The sequence below is a fragment of the Sycon ciliatum genome, chromosome 13 (genome assembly GCF_964019385.1).
Source record: "Sycon ciliatum chromosome 13, ocSycCili1.1, whole genome shotgun sequence".
NCBI classification, from domain to species: Eukaryota; Metazoa; Porifera; class Calcarea; order Leucosolenida; family Sycettidae; genus Sycon; species Sycon ciliatum.
In genome coordinates this window covers 25,348,171-25,369,438 of record NC_088655.1, presented here as the reverse complement: position 1 = coordinate 25,369,438, position 21,268 = coordinate 25,348,171, and the positions used below count along the sequence as shown (strand labels likewise).

General features: G+C 47.2%; 1 protein-coding gene across 2 annotated transcripts in view; it reads left to right on the top strand.

Moving 5' to 3' along the window:
- LOC135829799 (uncharacterized) overlaps positions 1-21,268 on the top strand; it is a 36,891-nt gene that overhangs the window by 6,231 nt on the left and 9,392 nt on the right. Inside the window, exon 2 of one of the 2 annotated variants that reach the window (XM_065342184.1) lies at positions 4,013-4,089. In XM_065342184.1, coding sequence (XP_065198256.1) covers positions 4,026-4,089 — 64 coding nt within the window. In that variant the 5' untranslated portion in view covers positions 4,013-4,025. Of the gene's footprint in view, positions 1-4,002; positions 4,090-21,268 lie in introns of those variants that run through there. The other variant, XM_065342183.1, reaches the window with a different exon arrangement.

The window sequence follows — 21,268 nt, the reverse complement described above, 5'->3', positions numbered from 1 at the left end:
AAATGACGTAATGACAGTAGTGAGTCAGGTCGCTACAGGTCTGACGGCGTCCAATGTAAACACCAGGAACGGGAACGCAACTGTAGTACCGTACAGATCGGGAAGCGATGAGAAGAGTAGGATCGATCCAACTTTTCATACCGTAGACGGGCATAGACGGGGACGCAAGCGTACAAAACGGCTGCAATTCGAGTGTGAACAGGAGACGGCGTCGTGCGCCGAATACTCCCGATTCGTACTTGGATATTTTTAGCATTTCAAACACTGCGCTTCCCATGATAACTCACAGAATGGCTAGCACGACTTGAGTTGAATTTTAGCAACATAAGATCTCATGTCACTTATTGTATTTAGGGATAGTTCAGAAGCGTGACAGATGAACTATTCTATCATTTCCTGGGGCTATTATTTGAATGCCACAACTTTCAGGGCAAATGTTTTGAACTTCATGAAAAACTGGTATTGTGAACTTAATTCCGCTTCTTTCAAGGAGAAATAATTGAAAAGAAGTCCCGAAAACGAGAAATTAGGTCCGAAAGTCACCCCGTCACGGACCGTGCCTTATGACTCGCGCCGTTCGACGTTGAACGTCGCAACGACTGCTGCATGTAGTGTCGTACGAGTTGTACAGGATTTTACAGCTCACCCCAGCCCTCCCGACAAGCCCTTACGTCCCGTACCGTCGACGTTGCGTCGAATGTGAACTAGGCTTAAAGCAGCAGCATGTACGACAAAGAGCTACACGTGCAACCACATGTACAACAAAGAGACACAAGGGCAGCCACATGTACAACATAGGGTTAACACACTCAACAGGCTGAACAAAATCAGCAGAGGACAACTCACTTTCCACGTAGTCTCGCACGACAGCCGCTTTACTACACAAGCTATCGGCCCATGCACTGGGGGACATGTCACAACGTTCATCGTCCACAATCAAGCCATGAGGAACCCAGCCACACATGGCTTCACAAGGAGAAACACCAAGCGCAGAATGGGGACGAATACGATAATAATACAACAATACATTCAAAGCAGACACCCAATCGTGAGATTCTTGCAGAGTCTTGCGAATCAAATTCAGCAAAGTCCGGTTAAAACGCTCGATACCACCTTGACTTTGTGGATGACGCACTGCACCATGTCGCACTTCAACACCAAATGCACCATACAAAGACGTAACTACCTGATTGACAAATTCTGTGCCATTGTCACAACGTACAACTGCTGGGGCACCCCAGCGGCAACATACATCCACAAACGCAGCTGCTACAGACGGACCATCATGGCGAACCAATGGGACAACCTCGACCCACTTAGTAAACATATCAGTACAGACAAGAACACAATGATACCGGCGGCTTCTATTCGGGCCCAACTCAAGGGTATCGAGCTGTACTACATTCCACGGACCAGACGGAATAACCGGACGTGTTGGCTCAGCAACAGGCCCACGCTTCGAATTAGCAGCATCACACACATCACACGACTGAATCAAGGACTGACAACCAACGGCCATATTCGCAAAATAAAAACTCGCACGCAACAGCTTCCATGCGGTCTCCCAACTGGAATGACCGCTCACAGCATGGGCACGACACACCACTCGCTGCTGCAATGACTGAGACACAACTGGTACAACACGCACATCATTCGGCGGTACCTTCACACTACGATACAAGTAACCATCATCAGATACAGACAATTGAGACTTCAATTTCTTAAATACCGGGTCGGAAATCTCACGACCATGACACACAAACTCAATCACACTAACAACAACAGGATCAGACTTCTGCGCATCAAGAATATCCTGTAACACAATAGCACTCACAATCTTCGGGGGTGGAGAGACGTCACACTGAACCCACTCACTACAACTTTCTTGACCTCTGCTTGTTTGCTTTTGTCACTCTCTGCCATACGAACAAACTCTCGAAATGCATCGCCCTGCAAATATAAAGGTAGATGTTGCATGCGTGCATCTTCGTCGGACCATTCCTTGCCAATTGCCAAAACTAAACAATTTGCCCAGAACTCCTCTAGGGTGAAGTAGAATAGTTCGCCTCTTTCTCCACAAGTATTTGATACCATACTGCACGACTATTTATAACTTCGAGTTATAGATTTGAATTTGTATGTCGTGTTCTTTGTTTGAGACTTTGCTTACCGTTCTGTTCTTCTAGCCATTCTCTGCATTCTCTGCGCCTGCTCTGTTCCTTTCTTCTCTTGCTATTATCATGTTACCTTTTTCTCTGACTCACTGACTGTCAATTTGTCTAGTTTCAAATTTTTTTCTTTGTCAGCCAGATCGCAGAGATCGTTTCCTGCATCGTAGCTCATGGTTACTTTTCGAACACATTTTTGCGTAGGCATTTTCACGAGGGGTGTTGACGTCATGCCCTATCAGCTACGCGTCATTATTGCGAGCATGCGCATTGCTTTTGCCTCCTGCCTTATTTGCATGCTGCGCTTGCTGCACTGGTTAGCGTCCCCACGCTTGCTGGCCGAAGCCCAATTGACCACGTCGCCTTGCCCCGCCCCTGCCGGTTCCGTGAAGTTCTGGTTTTATTTCTCCTTGTTCATTTGCTCTCCCAAGATTGAGTTGTCGTTTTCTCTATCCTTCCCTACAAGAAACTAACTCTCCTCCTCCATGCACTCTAAAGCCGACCATTGCTACCCTCGGTAGCCATTACTCACACCAATAACTTCAAACAACGAAGGGGTCACGGGTAAAACATTTCCTTCTGACAGCTGTTTCGTTTATCAAAGGCTCGTCAGAGAAGGTGATACTGATATTGTAATTGACATGGCATGCTGATTTTATACGGTGTAATTATTATGGAAATGTTTTACCCGTGACCCGTTAGTTTCTTGTATTAATCAACAGCCGAAAGGTACCGTTCAACAGTTTATTGATATCCTTACTTAACTAATTCATTTCCAAGTGTCAGTCCTTTTATTTACACTACTGTCAGAATTTAGTGTTGTGAGTGCTGTGTGCATGTGCGGAGTAGTAGTGGTGAATAATTGTCGTGCGTGCGTTACACAACAAGGTCTTCACCATCCTTGCCAGCAAACGGCTGGACAAGATACTTGGTAGACATGATTTGATTCCCTCGAGTATTCCACGAACACACAGTAGGAACTCACAGTAAGAACTCACGTCTCACAAAATAAATAAATCACTACGACACTCGTACTCCGAAAACACTTTCCCGACTTTTTCCCGGGTTTCGGCACCACAAAGTTATGAGAAATGGAGCTATCTAGTCTCTCTATCACCTCTCTTCGCCCAACACAACACACCAGCGCAAACGGCGGCCTCTTGGTGGAAATGTATGAATCACGAAAATTGCAAGTAGGAAATGGAGAGAGAACAAGAAAAGAACAACAAGAACACAAAATCACGAACACTTTGGCCAGGAAAAGACACGTCTAACATGGCATCCAAAATGACGGCATAGCAACCGATAGGGGCCCGTCATGGCTGAAGCTGCTATTGCAGCGACAGCCACCACGGCCACCATTGAGTGCAGAAAATAGATCTGAAAACGAAGTCGAGCAAACAGCAACTCAAACGAAGCAAAGGAAACAACAAGACCAGCTACGCGATTACACACAGCAAGCAAAGGCATAGCGACTATTTTTCTTCTTGTGCAGTAAGCCTGCACACCCCGCATTTCGTTGTGTGTGCAGTGGTGGATGATGTGCATGAGCAAAATAGACAAAGAAGTGAAACGACAAGCACTAGAAGAAATAGAATAGAGTATAGAACGAGGACAATGGAAGCAGGCCACGGATGAAGCTACAATGAGGTAACAGGCATGACACACTGATGACAGATGTCACCACAACAAATACATAATCGTAATGTTTGTCTACACACACATTGTATCGTCACACTACACACATTGTCATATTGTCACATCTCTTGCTGGTTGTTATTGTTTGTATTCGTGAGAATCCACCGGTGCAAATGCGTTGTGTGTTGTTGTCCTTTGATTTGCAGGTTGTACAGCGACATGGCGCGCCAACTTGGACTAGTCTTCCTCAATTTCCTGGTGTTCATTGCCTCTCAAAGTGCTGGTGGGTTTATGTAGTTGCAGGGAAATTTGTTCCAATACTTGGTTAGCGCCATATTCCTCACATACTCATACTCAGCCCAAAGCAACAAGGAATATTTTTGGGGATAGTGTGATGCTTCGAGCAACTTGTGTTGTAGTGCAAAAGCTCAAAGAACTGGAAAGCAATGCCAGGCCACTGGCGGCAACTGGCTCGCGAGGAGCCGGGATAAACCCACATTGTGCCACAACAGGGTTGCAAAGCAAAGGCAATGCAATTGGCAACAACTAGCTCGTGAAGAGCCGCAACTGGCTCGTGATGAGCCGCACCAGGCGAAGCAAATGAACGTGTAGGAGCGAAAGAGCTAAATCATCTCCAACAATCGGCGACATCGCCTCTAAACATTTTTTTCCGTATAAAACATTTCCGACCAAACGTTTCTGCATTGTGTGCAGAGTCGCGACGCGCTAGCATGCAAGTATGATTTTTTTTGATTTTCATGACTGTCATGAATGTTCAAGAATGTTCATGAATGTCTCCCCGATTGAAAGTAGAAGATGCCCTGCATTCCATGGCCTTGCTTCCAATGCCGTATTTCCCGGATATAAGTCGCGCCTACCTACGCAATAAATCAGGGGTAAAAAAGGGGTGAGACTTACAATGGAGCATGACTTACTACTGAAGTGAGTATATCAAGCAGTATTGCACAATTTAGGAAACTTCGCTTCTCAACTCCAAACTCCAAAAACGGTCTCTTCGCTGCGATTCCAATTTTTTTTAATTTTAATTTTAACCCTTTATTGGCCGATTAAAATATAACCAAGCCCACGAAATCGCCAAACCTGTACCTAAATTGGACGTAACTTTGGTTTGCACTGGACAAATTCCGCGATCTTGGGCATCCTGGACAGGCCTTGGCGAGAGGAGCGCAATGAGCGTACACACTCGGACTCCACAGGATGCACTGGCCCAGCGCTGCAAGCCAGGGAAGGCCCACCAGCGCTGGGCTCACGCTCGAGATCTATCTCTATCCACCACCTCACTCCTGTTGCCCGTTTCAAACTCAAACTTTTCGTACAGACTCCCAGGAACCTGCTTTGGAAGTTGAACTGGTGTAGCCTTGTCAACAGGTGACGTAAGCAGGGAAAATCCCGGTCATTGACCCACACATCGCGCTCTGAGCGCAAATGTTCCGGAACCAACATTACGAGTGCTATAACTCAAGAACCGCTCTTTGTACAGTCAAATCTGCCGTTAGCGACCTCTGCTGTAGGCGACCATCTACCGTTAGCGACCATTTTTCCATGCACCGACGGTTTCACATACAAACTGATCTGTCCAGAGCGACCGTCTGCTGTGCGCGGCCAGCGACCGCGATTTCATGCCCAGTGGCTGCATACAAATCTGCTGTAAGCGACCGCGACCCAGGTTCAGTCAGGTGCAAAACTGTACTTGCCAGTGCGCTGTCAACTGCAAGGTGTGAAAATGCGCTGTCTTGCAAGTGCGATCGACTGGCCCTGGCCTGTACTGAGGCTGCGCTGTAGCCTTGTCATCATACTGGATCTGGTCACACAGGCGACTGATATTAAATTTTACAAGGAGGAGATGCTTCACAAGTCTGAACTCGAACAGAGAAGCCTTGACAGCTAGCTGAACATGTAAAAGATTAGCTCTGGTATGTGCCCCCTATATTCTATTGAATATCCAATAAAATGATATTAAAGATCACATTATTCTCGTTGATTTGAGTACATGGAAGCATATATGCATGCCCGGTATACCGGATTTACCATACATCTGCTGTAAGAGACCATCTGCCGTAAGAGACCGCTTTTTCTTGCATCAAGGGGCGGTCGCTTACGACAGATTTGACTGTATGACTTTTAAAATTGTTTGAGGCGACAGCTGAGAGTTTTCTCTTCGACCTACATGTTTGACCGAGATTTGACCAAGTTACGATAATTTCAAAATGCCTACCCCATCGAACATCGGTGTTCGATCAATGTATGGGCCAGCCAATAAAGGGTTAATCACAGTGAAGAGACCGTTTTGGAGTTTGGAGTTGAGAAGAGAAATTTCCTAAAAGTGAAAGTGGCTGTGTTTGAGTTTGCGGACAATTAGAGAAAAGTATTGCTCAAACCTGGAAGTAGGGGTGCGACTTTAATGCTAGCTTGCATGCCGTCCTGCCGGTAGGACCACGGGTCGGGTCCTACCGGTAGGACCCAAGAAATCGCGCTGCAAAAGTGCTTTTGGTTAAGAAATTTCTTGAAACAATTGTTGAGATGAGGTCTTTGTCAGGCAAAGTAATGGCGCAAAATGCAAGGCTATGTCCAGTGCATTGCATACGCGCAATTTTCTCAGTTGTCAAAATGGCCGCACATACTCCTGTCGGGGCGCTAGCAACTCTGTCCAAAGTGAATTTGACCATGGCACATCAATCGTGGTGAGGTACTAATGTTTTATTAGTCTGCCAAGGCGGTGGAATGCATATTTCCATACACCGTTTCCATGGTTACCATGGGCTGTTACCATGGAATTTCGTAGTATGCCTTGTGCGATCACGTCTAAAATTTGTGGACTCCTTCATTAGCCCCTGAGCAACAGTTTAGGGTCAAGTTTTAGGTCAATGTTTAGACCTCGGTCCTACCGGTAGGACCTACCGGTAGGACCGAGGTCTATGCAAGCTATCATTAATCAAAGTTGAACTCGGATGGTGAGGCAATTTAATTATGGTAAAAAAAGGAGAAGGACAAAATGTTGCGTTCTAGGTGCTACGAGCTAGGTTTCAGGTCGCTGAATGTCTCAGTACTCCTTGTCAGTTTTGTGACATTGTGTTGCACTCGCTGACTGTAGATCTGTTTACATTGGTGGACAGGTCGTCACAACTCGTTACACTTTGTCCTTCTCCTTTTTTTGGACTTTAATCAAGTGCAACTTATAATCGGGGAAATACAGTATTTGCCATGATATAAGTCACATATTTTTAGAGGGAATTTGAAGAGCAAAAAATCCGGTCTGACTTACAGCCAAGTGTGACTTCCTACTGATGTCAACATTTTTTGAAACAACCACGGCTCGGGGAGAATGAAGTTGAAGACACCAGTGCAACTGTACTTATGATTGCTCATGGCTTAGACCTGGAAATTGGGATGCGGCCTATAATGGATCATGCCACCCTTCTATACAAACTCATCATTTATTTTTATTTATTTATTTATTTCACCTTCCCGTGGCCAGAGAATATAGGCCAATGTGGAGGGAAGGGGGCGGTAGCCAGCCATGGCAGTAAACAAAAACAAAGCAAAAATAAATAAATATTACACATTACTGGAGGCAAAGAGAAACAAATGTGGATGAAGAACTAGCAGTTATTAGAACACGAGCTTCATGTTGGCCTTGAAATCCTTTAGCGTACAAGACGATTTTACTGATAGAGGCAGGGCCAGCCAGAGAGAATAGGCAGCAAAAAACGGAGATCTGGTATAAGCTGAGGTTCGGGCTTTAGGTAAAGTGCAGGGATTGCGCGTAGGACGAGTGGGAAGAAACCAGTTATATTTACGCAAGTGTGGCGGGGCTTTGTCGAGACGAATAGAATGAACAACAATACACAGTTTTCGATCCGCTTGACTAGAGATAGGGAAGGTGTTAAACATATCATACAGCTCGGCAGAAGGAAAGTATGATGGTTTGCGGAAAAGGACTTTGAGTATCCTCTTATTGTGGACTTCCAGGGTACTCATTAACGATTTACTAAGTAGGGATGACCAGGCGGTTGAGCAATAGAGAAAAATGGGGAGAATATAGCAATGATAAAAAAAGGCGAATGCATTCAAGCGGTAGGTGGGAGCAGTGAGACACGAGGTAGCCAACAGCTTTACTGACTTTGCTACAGATATAGTCGACATGTCTACTAAACGATAAGTCTGAGTCAATGACCAAACCAAGAGGTTTGTGTTGTTTTACCACTGTGAGGTCTGTGAGGGATCCGGGAAGAGTGAATGCATAGGTTGGTTCTGAGTTCGGCAGGAATAATATCTCAGTCTTGGCGATATTAGGTCTTAGTCTCCAGGTAGTCATCCACTGATGGACTTCGTTGATACCGCGCTGGAGACTGTCTCGCAGCCTGTCTAGACACTCATTGAACCGGAGCAGTGCAGTATCGTCAGCAAATAAGGACACACCTTCAACATGACTGGGAAGATCATTTATATACACTAGGAAAAGGAGGGGCCCTAGGATGGATCACTGGGGCACTCCGGACAGAACAGATGAAGCATCTGAGAGAGTTCCACCTACAAAGACAACTTGCGTTCTGTTGGATAGGTAGTCTGTAATCCACTCCAGCGCTGAGTCACACACACCGAAAACTTTGGAAAGTTTAGCAAGTAACGCACGGTGCCACACGGTGTCGAAAGCTTTCTCGAGGTCGAAAAAGCACATGGCAACTTTCCGCCCCATATGACGATGGTCGGCAATGTTTTGGATCAGCTTGGTGAGCTGTAGAGCGGTCGAGTCACCACGACGAAACCCAGATTGCGCGGGATCCAGAGCAGGAGAAATATGATTATACAATTGATTGAAGAAGAGCCGTTCGCAAAGTTTGGAAATACAGGACAGCTGGGAAATTGGGCGATAGTTACTAGCTTGAGATTTGCTGCCTTTGCACTTGTAAATAGGCACAATTTTAGCCAGTTTCCAGTCAGTAGGGAACTTGCCTGTGGTAAAGGAGAGGTTAAATAGGCGGCTAAGTGGAAAAGAAATCGCAGGAGCTAGCTTCTTTATCATATTGTTCGTGATACCGTCTCGCCCTGGCGCTTTCCCAGATTTCAGGTTTGAGATGGCTTTACGAACATCTGCTGTAGTGATATGAACGCGGGTGAATTGGCGAGTAAGACGAGTGTCATATTGGAGAGGGGGTATTACTAAACGTGGGTCATCAGGCACCGCGACAGAGGTAAACTGCTTGTTGAGGATGGTTGCTTTTTGGAAGCTGTCGGACACCAGCAGCCCATCAGGGCTTGCAATGTCAGGGATGCCAGGTTTTACTTTGTGCGATCGCTGACTGCGGACAAAATGGTGAAGCGAAGTGCTGCCTGAGGTAAGTGTTGTTTTGATTGAACGAATGTACTGGCGGTGGCACCAGCGGGAGAGATGTCTCACCTGGTTCCGCTGTGCCTTATATGCTGATAGGTTGTAGCCCGTAGGGAATTTCTTGGAGAGGCTGAATAGGTCACGCTTCAACTTGATAGCCTTGCGTAGTTCAGTGGAAACCCATGGATGATATTTGCGTGTAGACCCTGGGGTTGAGGGAGTTCGATTTGGTTTGCGGGAGCTATGAAGGGGAACATACTTGGACAGCACAGTCTGCAGGACACTGTGCAGGTTACTAAGTGCACTGTCCACGTCTGAGGATATTAATGAGTTCCAAGGTACTGAGTCTAAGTCTGCATTGACCGCCTCCCACACAGCAGGTGTGACGTGTCGGAGATCGAAAGACATAGGGTTAGGCTCCTGAGCTTGAGACGTTATTTCGCGGGGAAACTGAGGCAGGGGGATGTCGAACTGGCAGTACACAATGGCATGGTCTGAGGCGCCCAGAGGGCAGTCAGTTTCAACGCAAGACGAGAGATTGGCACGGTTACTAAATACCAAATCCAAGCAGGCTTGGACACCAGAGGGTGACGTGTATGTACATGTGTTGACGAGTTGGTGAAGACCAAATGGACTGAGCGTGCGATACAATTCAGCACCGGCAGTATTGGTGGAATCTGTCGAACACCATGACGTGTGCTTGCTGTTAAAATCACCTGTCAAGATAACGTGAGAAGATGAAAGACGAAGAGTAATGAGTACGTCTTCGAGAGTCTGGCAGTACCTTGCTATATCTGTTGGCTTAGCAGAAGGTGGACGATAACTGCAGCAGAGGAGGATCGGCTCAGCTGCAGCCGGATACGGCTGGAGTTGAACCCAAACGGCTTCGCACCCATCGCGAGCTAGATCGGGACGCATGGCAACAGACTTAAACTTATTCTGTCGAACAAGGATAGCGACACCACCATAACCTCTTGCACTTGTCCCGGACTTATTCTCTGCAGGGGGCCTGTCCCTCCGGAAGGTGTCATAACGCGTAATATTAGGTGCAATATTCGGGTCGAGCCAGGTTTCAGTTAGGCAGATTATGTCAGGCTGCCACTCTTCAGCAACAATAGTAAGCTCTGTACACTTATTCACTACAGAACGACAGTTTGTTGATAGGAGTGTGAGCTGGGGTGGTGTAGAATGCTGGTGAGTGGGAAGGGAGTGTCTGGTAGGAAAGAATGGGTGTGCGTGTGGGTTCAGTGAGGAAGGTGGGTGTGGGTCCAATTGCATGGTTTAGTTACTAGCAGACTGATCCAAGGTTGTGCTGTCAGATGCAAATCTCCATTCCCTGATGGAAACTTTGCTTGGCCAGAAATCTTCTTCGAGAACCTGGTCAGTATGCTCAGCCGGAACAACAAGGTGAGCATAAGCAATACCAAAGTACTTGGACTCTGAAATTGAGCAACTGAGGACGTCAACTGCTTTCTTTTTGCACCACTCCCTGATAGAGTCAGCCTCACACCCATCATTCATTAAAACCGTTTCTCTCCTTATCAATCCCTACTTGTCTTTGTACATACTACTAGTAGTAATGTTCTTTCAATCAAATGAACCCCTCGATAGGCATATTGCCTTTGGGTCATTTCATAATAATAATGATACTCTCTTTCCCTCAAACCAGTTAATAATAATGATAATAATAATAATAATAATAAGTAGTTTCAAATAATAGGAACAAGCTTCTTTATTTACATGAAAACAAGTTTTGCTTATGGTGTTTGTACTGAGTGCGCAGCTTACTCTATTTATTGCGTTGAATAATCATAATCATAATAATAATTTGAACAAACGGCGAGGAGACAACAATTTGATAACCGCAATCAGTAATACAAGCTGGATCGACATTTGTGTACACTGTATTCATGTATTGTAAAACTGTGGAGACAATGTGATCTTCCAAACTGACAGAGTACCCTCTTTGGTCTTTCCATAACCTTGAACCTTCCAAGTTGGAAGGCTGTCGGTTAGCGCTACGGAGATGTGTTGAAGCTAGGTGTCAGGACGTCGAATGTCTCAGTACTCTGTCAGTTTTGTGCCTAGTTATTGCACTTTCTGACTGTATATAGTATCATGTTACAGTGATGGAGAGTTACTCTTAACTCGTATCCATATGTCCTTTTCTCTTCTACAATAATATATATATATATATACTCAATCTGCGGACAGCATGCTGTTTCGTTCTTTTTGAACTCATCAGCGCAGCACAGAGAAAATGAGGCCGAACCTGATAGCAATGGAAATAAAAATTTCCAATCAGGCCCGAACGTACCTTGCCATAGTGCTCAAACTGACAAGTCAGTGAGCTCTGCATAACGCAAACAGCAAAGGCACTACCCCACGCAAGAGTGCTCAACTGCTACAAGAGCAGGAGCGAAATACTCAATCTGCGGACAGCATGCTGTTTCGTTCTTTTTGAACTCATCAGCGCAGCACAGAGAAAATGAGGCCGAACCTGATAACAATGGAAATAAAAATTTCCAATCAGGCCCGAACGTACCTTGCCAGAGTGCTCAAACTGACAAGTCAGTGAGCTCTGCATAACGCAAACAGCAAAGGCACTACCCCACGCAAGAGTGCTCAACTGCTACAAGAGCAGGAGCGAAATACTCAATCTGCGGACAGCATGCTGTTTCGTTCTTTTTGAACTCATCAGCGCAGCACAGAGAAAATGAGGCCGAACCTGATAGCAATGGAAATAAAAATTTCCAATCAGGCCCGAACGTACCTTGCCAGAGTGCTCAAACTGACAAGTATACAATGGAAGCGGTCCTCACCAAGAAAACACAATCCGTTGCTACTCCGAGTTTCTTGAGTTTTTCAATCGTCAGGCAACTTTTCTAACTAAAACAGGGCTGTCAGGTCCACTAAAGAAATACACAACCACACAGCAAGGCGCACAAAAAAGAAAGCGTGAAGTGTGAAGAGTGAAGAGTTACCGCTAGGTGCAGGCAGTGTAAAATATTGATATCAATTGTCCATTACTGTAACAAGCGCTGAATGGAGCATGTAAATCTGGAGTTAACTAGCGCATGTCTGGCGTCAGGGGTGTAAGGCCATTACGGTGCTATATTTGGCGTTAATCATAACAATAATGGTGCAGTGTGTCTGGTTTCATTGGGCATCAGGTTGCTCTGCCCATGTCCGGTTTTACGTGATTCCGTTATACTTAGCGAGCCGGTATTTGTTTGCATGACGACATTTGGCGATGATTTCACTTCGCTTGTTGAGGCTTTTGGTCTTGTCAGCAGTGAGTATACGCACCTTCTCCGTGGTGCAAAGGCAACATCTCTTCGTTGCGGGGTTGTAGGAGCTGGCCTTGTCCTTGATTCTCCAGGACAGGTGATACTCTTTGTCGTCGTTTTTCTTTTTCCAGAGGTGTTTGGAGAGCTCCGTGTTAGTGCGGTACTTTTCGTGGCGGAAGGACATCGTGTGGTTGTTGTATCTTGTTTTGAACGTTGTCTCTGCTGAGCCGATGTATGTCCTGAGCTCATCCTGGCTGGTGACGTGTGCTTCATAGATGATGTGAGAGGCCTGGCAACGTCCTTCCATGGGGCATTCCTGCTTTTTTCTACAATTGCAAGGCTTTTCAGGAGGTTCTTGTATCAGTTGCCGCTTGTTGTGCCCACTGATAATCGCTGCGATGTTGGGCATACATGAATAGCTAACCTTCACGTTATGTCGGTTGAAGATCTTTTTCAGGGGGGTGTTTTTGAAATGCCGGTCGATCATTGTGAGGAAGGCAGCAGCGACGTTTGTTCTCACGCTACGGCTGAAAGGAGGGTTGAACCATGTTATTTTTCTTTTTCGGTTTCGCTTTCTGTTTTTCTTTGCTGGTTGCCCCATGTACTCGATACCTTCCGCGTATCCACTGGCCAATAATGCGTTGTTGTACATAGGCGCAGCTTCGTTAAATGCTTCCTCACTTGATGAGTTGGTTGACACGCGTCGGCTTATTCCTGCTGGCAGTTGCTTTATTATGGACGGTGGGTGGTTTGAGTGAGTGTTGATGTACTGCGGTGTGTCGCCTGGCTTTCGGTGTGGCATGTATCCTCCAGTTGACAGGTTGAACGTCACGTCGAGGAAATTTACGACTTTTAGGTTGGTGTCAATCGTTACCTTTAGTCCATGCCCTGCAAACACCGCCGTCAAACTCTTCCGTATGCGCTCTGCCGCGCTGCCGGTGGTGTTTCTCAGCACAGCCAAGCCGTCGTCCCTGTACAGGCCAATCTGCGCTCTGCCGACGTGGGCTGTTAGTTCGTGGAGCATATATACGCCAACCAGCTCACACACTTCCGCGCCATCGAACGAGCCCATGGTGACATCGAACGTGCTGGCGTTGTTCTTCTTCACCCAAGGTTCGCCGTCTTTGAACAACACTGATTTTCGTGCGTGCATGACAATCTCCCTTTCCCCGTCCTCGATGTTAGTGTACGTGGACGCAAAATCCAGGGCCTTCGCGAGGAGTGCTTCTGTGATGGAGGGATAATACTCTACAACGTCAAAGCATATGAATGTGTGCTGTTGCTTGTCCTGGATGTTTTCGTACCACTCGATGACTGATGCCGTTCTCCTCCAAAGGTTGACGTCCGTTGCCGACCTGACGGCTCTCACAATTCTGTCCAGTATGGATTTACTCACGACTCCAAGTTCAGACTTTGCGGGGTTGATAAGCCTGCACGGGAGGTTGTTGGCGAAGCGATCCTTGTGGTCCTTCAAACTCACAAATGCCTCTGACTTTGCCATTGCGTCGACCCGGTCGCTGATATTCAGGCGCTCCGCCAACTGCTGTGCTTCTTGATTAATGTCGGTGTATGTTGTGTCCGGTGCTTGTCTATAATTGGCCGTGACGTTGTCTCTCAGCAGTTTCTCGTATTGACGCTTGTTTACTTTGTATAGGTTTTTTGTTTTGTCGGCTTTCACTATGATGTCGTCCGTGTCTGTTAGCGCTTTGACGTCCTCCTTCAATTGCCGCTGGAATGGATCCGACACATTTCTGAATTCCAGGTTCGCTACCAGGTTCAAAAGTTCGTCTTCGAATGCCTTTAGCTGCGGCACTAGCGGTGGCGTCTTCTGGCTTGGGAAACCATATGTCTCGGTCTCCTGCGCTCTGGTCTCGCCGTTGAGAAAGAAGAACGCCTTCCACCTCATCCGGCGTATTACACTCTCCACTTTCTCCACCAGACGCTTTCGGTAGGAGTCTGCTGATGGGATGGGTATATTGCCGAGGGAATAGCCGAGGTCCGTCCGTCTTGGTGGGTCCATAGCTGCGGTATCTGAGAAAGAGTGCTCAATCTATAAAAGAGAGCCTTCACACAGTCACAGTCATCGAGTGGTACGAAAACATCCAGGACAAGCAACAGCACACATTCATATGCTTTGACGTTGTAGAGTATTATCCCTCCATCACAGAAGCACTCCTCGCGAAGGCCCTGGATTTTGCGTCCACGTACACTAACATCGAGGACGGGGAAAGGGAGATTGTCATGCACGCACGAAAATCAGTGTTGTTCAAAGACGGCGAACCTTGGGTGAAGAAGAACAACGCCAGCACGTTCGATGTCACCATGGGCTCGTTCGATGGCGCGGAAGTGTGTGAGCTGGTTGGCGTATATATGCTCCACGAACTAACAGCCCACGTCGGCAGAGCGCAGATTGGCCTGTACAGGGACGACGGCTTGGCTGTGCTGAGAAACACCACCGGCAGCGCGGCAGAGCGCATACGGAAGAGTTTGACGGCGGTGTTTGCAGGGCATGGACTAAAGGTAACGATTGACACCAACCTAAAAGTCGTAAATTTCCTCGACGTGACGTTCAACCTGTCAACTGGAGGATACATGCCACACCGAAAGCCAGGCGACACACCGCAGTACATCAACACTCACTCAAACCACCCACCGTCCATAATAAAGCAACTGCCAGCAGGAATAAGCCGACGCGTGTCAACCAACTCATCAAGTGAGGAAGCATTTAACGAAGCTGCGCCTATGTACAACAACGCATTATTGGCCAGTGGATACGCGGAAGGTATCGAGTACATGGGGCAACCAGCAAAGAAAAACAGAAAGCGAAACCGAAAAAGAAAAATAACATGGTTCAACCCTCCTTTCAGCCGTAGCGTGAGAACAAACGTCGCTGCTGCCTTCCTCACAATGATCGACCGGCATTTCAAAAACACCCCCCTGAAAAAGATCTTCAACCGACATAACGTGAAGGTTAGCTATTCATGTATGCCCAACATCGCAGCGATTATCAGTGGGCACAACAAGCGGCAACTGATACAAGAACCTCCTGAAAAGCCTTGCAATTGTAGAAAAAAGCAGGAATGCCCCATGGAAGGACGTTGCCAGGCCTCTCACATCATCTATGAAGCACACGTCACCAGCCAGGATGAGCTCAGGACATACATCGGCTCAGCAGAGACAACGTTCAAAACAAGATACAACAACCACACGATGTCCTTCCGCCACGAAAAGTACCGCACTAACACGGAGCTCTCCAAACACCTCTGGAAAAAGAAAAACGACGACAAAGAGTATCACCTGTCCTGGAGAATCAAGGACAAGGCCAGCTCCTACAACCCCGCAACGAAGAGATGTTGCCTTTGCACCACGGAGAAGGTGCGTATACTCACTGCTGACAAGACCAAAAGCCTCAACAAGCGAAGTGAAATCATCGCCAAATGTCGTCATGCAAACAAATACCGGCTCGCTAAGTATAACGGAATCACGTAAAACCGGACATGGGCAGAGCAACCTGATGCCCAATGAAACCAGACACACTGCACCATTATTGTTATGATTAACGCCAAATATAGCATCGTAATGGCCTTACACCCCTGACGCCAGACATGCGCTAGTTAACTCCAGATTTACATGCTCCATTCAGCGCTTGTTACAGTAATGGACAATTGATATCAATATTTTACACTGCCTGCACCTAGCGGTAACTCTTCACTCTTCACACTTCACGCTTTCTTTTTTGTGCGCCTTGCTGTGTGGTTGTGTATTTCTTTAGTGGACCTGACAGCCCTGTTTTAGTTAGAAAAGTTGCCTGACGATTGAAAAACTCAAGAAACTCGGAGTAGCAACGGATTGTGTTTTCTTGGTGAGGACCGCTTCCATTGTGTACTAGCTCCAGTGCACCCCAGCGCTGTTGAGCCCTCTTTGCGGTGGACGGGACCACTTCCCCCTGTATATATATCTCTCTTGTAGCTCTTGTAGCAGTTGAGCACTCTTGCGTGGGGTAGTGCCTTTGCTGTTTGCGTTATGCAGAGCTCACTGACTTGTCAGTTTGAGCACTCTGGCAAGTTACGTTCGGGCCTGATTGGAAATTTTTATTTTCATTGCTATCAGGTTCGGCCTCATTTTCTCTGTGCTGCGCTGATGAGTTCAAAAAGAACGAAACAGCATGCTGTCCGCAGATTGAGTATATATATATATATATATTTTTTTTTTTTGGGGGGTGCAAGCCTCTTTTACGGGCAAAAATTAACACAATGTATTAAAATGCAATACAACATACACACGGCTGTTCCGAGTGCGACATTTATCAATATGGCGGCGTACCGTAGCAACCCGCATCGCAACAGCTCGCGTACGCACAGCGTGCCGACGCTTGCAGTCTTTCCGCACATTTTTCAAATTTATCGAAGAAAGTTTTTGTTTTTGGGGCGATGGATTCGTGCTTTGGAGAGCTCGTATGAGGCCATGCTGGAGGAGAATAAGTCTACCAAGACCTGGAAGCCTCCCTTCGGCAAAGTACTGAAGTTAGTATGTCCTGGAGTCAATACAGTCAATACAGGAATTGTTTTCAAGACGATGCAGTGTAATAAATTCTAGTAATGTAGTGCATCATGGAATTAGTTGTGTTTGAAACTTCGGAACAAGAAGGGGGGCACGTTTGCTTGACTCACTACCATCATGACGTGAACAGATGGAAACCCACTGCTCTTATTCTAGAACATGTTCTCCCCTGAGGACAGCTTACAGCCAGATTTCCGTGCATAAGAAAAGAGCACAAATAAATCGTTACACTGATTGCAATTCATCTTGGAGAAGGAGAAGGATAGAATTCGATCGTCTGCTACTCTCTCAACGCAAAGTTGATGACATAGCAGCTACATGTACGTCTCTTCATGCGTGTGCTCTTCACCTTGGGATCAATGTGAGGATTTTAGGATTGCTGGAAATCAGATTCTGTGTACTATTGGACAGCAGTTTCTGCATTGCACATGCTCCACAGTGCTCATCGGCAAGGATGTTGAATTTGCGTGTAAACCTTCACCACCCTACTCTCCATATTATTCCAGATCAGCACTAACTGAACATTGAAGTGTTTCATTTCCAGTAGAATGTGCTCCTCCAATAAGTGCGGCATTGGAGGCGGTAATATTTATTGCCACAGTTGCACTGCTGATCTTCGTCATGAAAGAAGCAATGGATGATGATCAAGTCAACCAGTGGGCTTGCAGTGATAAGCAAAGTACCACAATACATCATCAAAAGTCATAGCATGGCGGAGTTGGTTGCCCGCAACGCTTCCATGTTGGTGTCGTTAGTGTACAAATAGAGGATATCTTCTAGTCTCCAACTTTTAAAGCACATGGACCTGCTATAGGTGTTATTCTTCTATCAATGCTTGTTTCAAGTCACAGAATTATTTAGCTTCTTACAGCTTTGATTTAATTCGCCGTATTGTAATTAATGTGAAGAAGAGGTTGATGCGACTTCGGCGATACTTGGGGAATTGTGTGTTGCTCCCTACGTCGAAGCTTGCGCTATTCCTGCCGACTTGAATTCTCACTTGACCGACTTGTTATTTTAAAATGAATTCATGGACATCTGTCAATTCAGCAGGTGAACTGCATTGCCATCAAGCCCTGAGTCAGCTCCATAGGAATGGCACGGTCATGAAGATGCGTGATGCTGTGTATCTTATTCGCATCAGAATAATAACCTGGTTGTTTCGGCTACACACTCCGGTAGCAACAGATACTCTGCATAATGCAGCTTGTACAGTAGTCCTCACTAAAGAAGAAAGCAGTTTAGGAGGGACTCTAGTGAGGAGTGTACGAGGATAGCCTATTAGTGTTCTACATAATCATTTGCATATTGAACATGTTACATGTAATTATCATGAACGCCGAGAGTGGTAAAACCGGGTACGGCCATCACCAGCGGCTGCGGCCCTGTCCTGGGTGCCATGCTGTGCTTGGTGCTGATGTAGTGCAAGATATATAAGCTGCATCATGGTTGTCGTTTGTTGTTGTTCAATTACTTGAAGTATTTCAGTATGGTCTTTACGCATGCAAGTGTGTGCTTTTCAGCAGGATCGTCGAAAGACTACATCAGTGTGCGTGGCCTAAATCTGCAGTAACACTAGTAATACAAAACGCCCATGCCTATGTGTCTACACGTAAGGCCTCAGACAGATGGGGAATCTTGCATCTCTGACATTTAAAATCTCCACACAATGTCCTGTTTCTACATACATTTCGAAAGCATGAATTTCAAAAAATGTTCATTGGATGCATGTCTGATTTGTACTTGCTAACATCCAGAACGAAGCATGCACGGATCCCTCCTATGGCGGACGAAACCGGGGTCTTCGTTAGACATTGAGGCAGGAGAACACACCTCCACTCGTCCTGCATATATCAGCAAACACTTGCAATTGACGTCCAAGTACGCCACGCAAATCGACTTGGGCACGAAAACGATAATCTGGGCGGCAATGAAAATATAACTACGACGTAGGAAAAGGACAAACCTTTCAATGAAAATTGGCGTGAAGGCTGCCAAAAATTCTGCACCCCTTAGGAGGAAGCCTCGAATGCGAGCCAATTCTGATAAACACCAATGGCCGGCACGACGAGGAAGAACGAAACGAAAAAGATCGTAACTTCACTTTCCCATTGCGCATTTTGACGATCAAAATATCTGCATGCGCAGCTTGAAAGCAGGAAGGTGAATTCGCTTAGACTTCGCGAATCCAGCGTAGAAAACGGCTGGAATCGACAGAAACATAGGCGAAACCTTGCCGAATATTTCCAGAGATTTGAAAAAGGCAGCAAGGTCGCGTACGACAGCATCATGGATCACTGGGGCGACGGGAAAATGTCGTACCGTACATAATGTCGCTGGATTATGCATGCATAACAGCCGTGTACACTGAAGAAATCAGGAAAATAAAATATGAGCTCAAAAATGGAACGAAAAATAGCAAATAGAATCAAAACTCACGATGGAATCAAACTCACGATGGAATCAAACTCATGATGGAAACTACAACCCAATGAGTTGGAAAACCAACCACAGAATTAGATATTGGGAATAGAGTCAGACACAACAACGACCGAAATCATGTCACCAAAAATCTGTCCTACAAAAAACAAAGGAACAAGAAAAACAAGAAAGACGAAGTACAAAGAATCCCCAAAAAAGAGGGGAGAACGGGATGAAAGAGGACTGGAGAGCGGCAAACCCCAGGAGGACTTAGCGTCACGTAGTGGCGGGAATGCGGGCCTCCACAGAAACAGCATCCACATCCGCCGCCAGACCAGGTGCACGGAATGCACGGCGACTCCCACGAACCATCAGGACGGAGTCGCGGACAAGGCTGAAAGCCAGGTCCGTCCGCAGCTTTCCCATCACGAGGGGATAAGGCTGCGAGAGCTTGGTGGAGAGCTTCGTTCCGAGCAGCTTCAGGAACCGGGTGGCCTCCTTCGCCAGGGCACCAGCAGAAGACAGGACGATCGGGGTGAACGACGCGTGATCAACTTCCCGGATCCGGGCACCGTATGCCGACTGCTTCTGACGCTCGTGCCATTGGAACACCTCAGCCAGCGGGCGAGATCGGTACGACTGTGCGTTGGGATAGAACACCCTTACATCAAAAAATGCATCAGTCTGTACCGACCAAAAACCCCTGGCCTTGATGTCCGGTCCGGCGTCGTCCGCAGTGAGCAGGGCAGGACCATGGTCAAACGTGCGGACCGTCGGTAGAGGTTGCAGCGGTGGCTCCAGCTGCACATCCTCAGACACTTGAGAAAGAAGTTGGCTCAGGTAGTTACGGACATGGTTGTGCCGGTGGATGGGATAGCCGCCCAACTTGCAGATCATTGCGTGGTCGATGGTGAACGGCCGGCCGCATGGACACTCGGTAGGTGAACCGTGGATGGTGAGGCCATACCGAATGCATAGGGCATCAACGAAGGACCGCCGGTCGAGGGAGTATCCATGCTCGCGAACAGGAAGACAGGTCAGCCATGCACCTGTTCCCTTGGCCTCGAGGTGCTCCAGAACCATTGGTGGTAGGGCCTCTGGGCCAGCTGTCTGCAGGACGGTCTTGGTAGTCACAGACTGGGCTTGCTTGGCAGCAGCCTTGGCGGCGCAAATGGCTGCTGGGTCTACGCTGTAGAGGGAGGACTGGTCCGCGATAAGTTGCTGGAGACTGATCGTGATGCTGTCCGCTGTTGCGGGGTAGCCTCAACTGGATTGAGCACTGCAAGGCCACAATGACGCACAGGCAGAGCAAGAAGGTTGCGTAGATTGGCAGGGACGACTGGCACACCCAATAGAGCTGGAAACAAGACGGAGCGAAGAGAGGACTCGAGAGGCTCGAAGACGTCTGGTGCACAGCTCGACACGCGCATCAGGAATGTCCAGCGGTGACGGTACCCAAAGACCAGTGCGGCATACACGGCTTGGGGCTCGGCCTCGGCCACGTTCGCCAGCTCACGCATCTCAGATGCCCAAGCCTCCACTCGAGCATTGCAAAATGTTGTCTTGAAGGCTTCCGAGCCCAGAGGAGCACCCAGGTAGGGGCGGCCCTCAGTGGTGATGTGGACATCGGTGTCGGCGAATGCAGCGTTGGCAGCATCGAGATGCTCGGGCTTGACAACCAGCCAAGTCTTGGCAGCGGTGGCGAGATTAGTGACAAGTGGCGTAATGGCAATAGCGTAGAGGGGCATGGCTAGTGGGCAGCCTTGCGTGGTGCCTTCAGCAGACCAGATGACCGTACCGCTGACGTGGAGAGGTACTGTGCTGCGGTAAAAGTTTTTCGA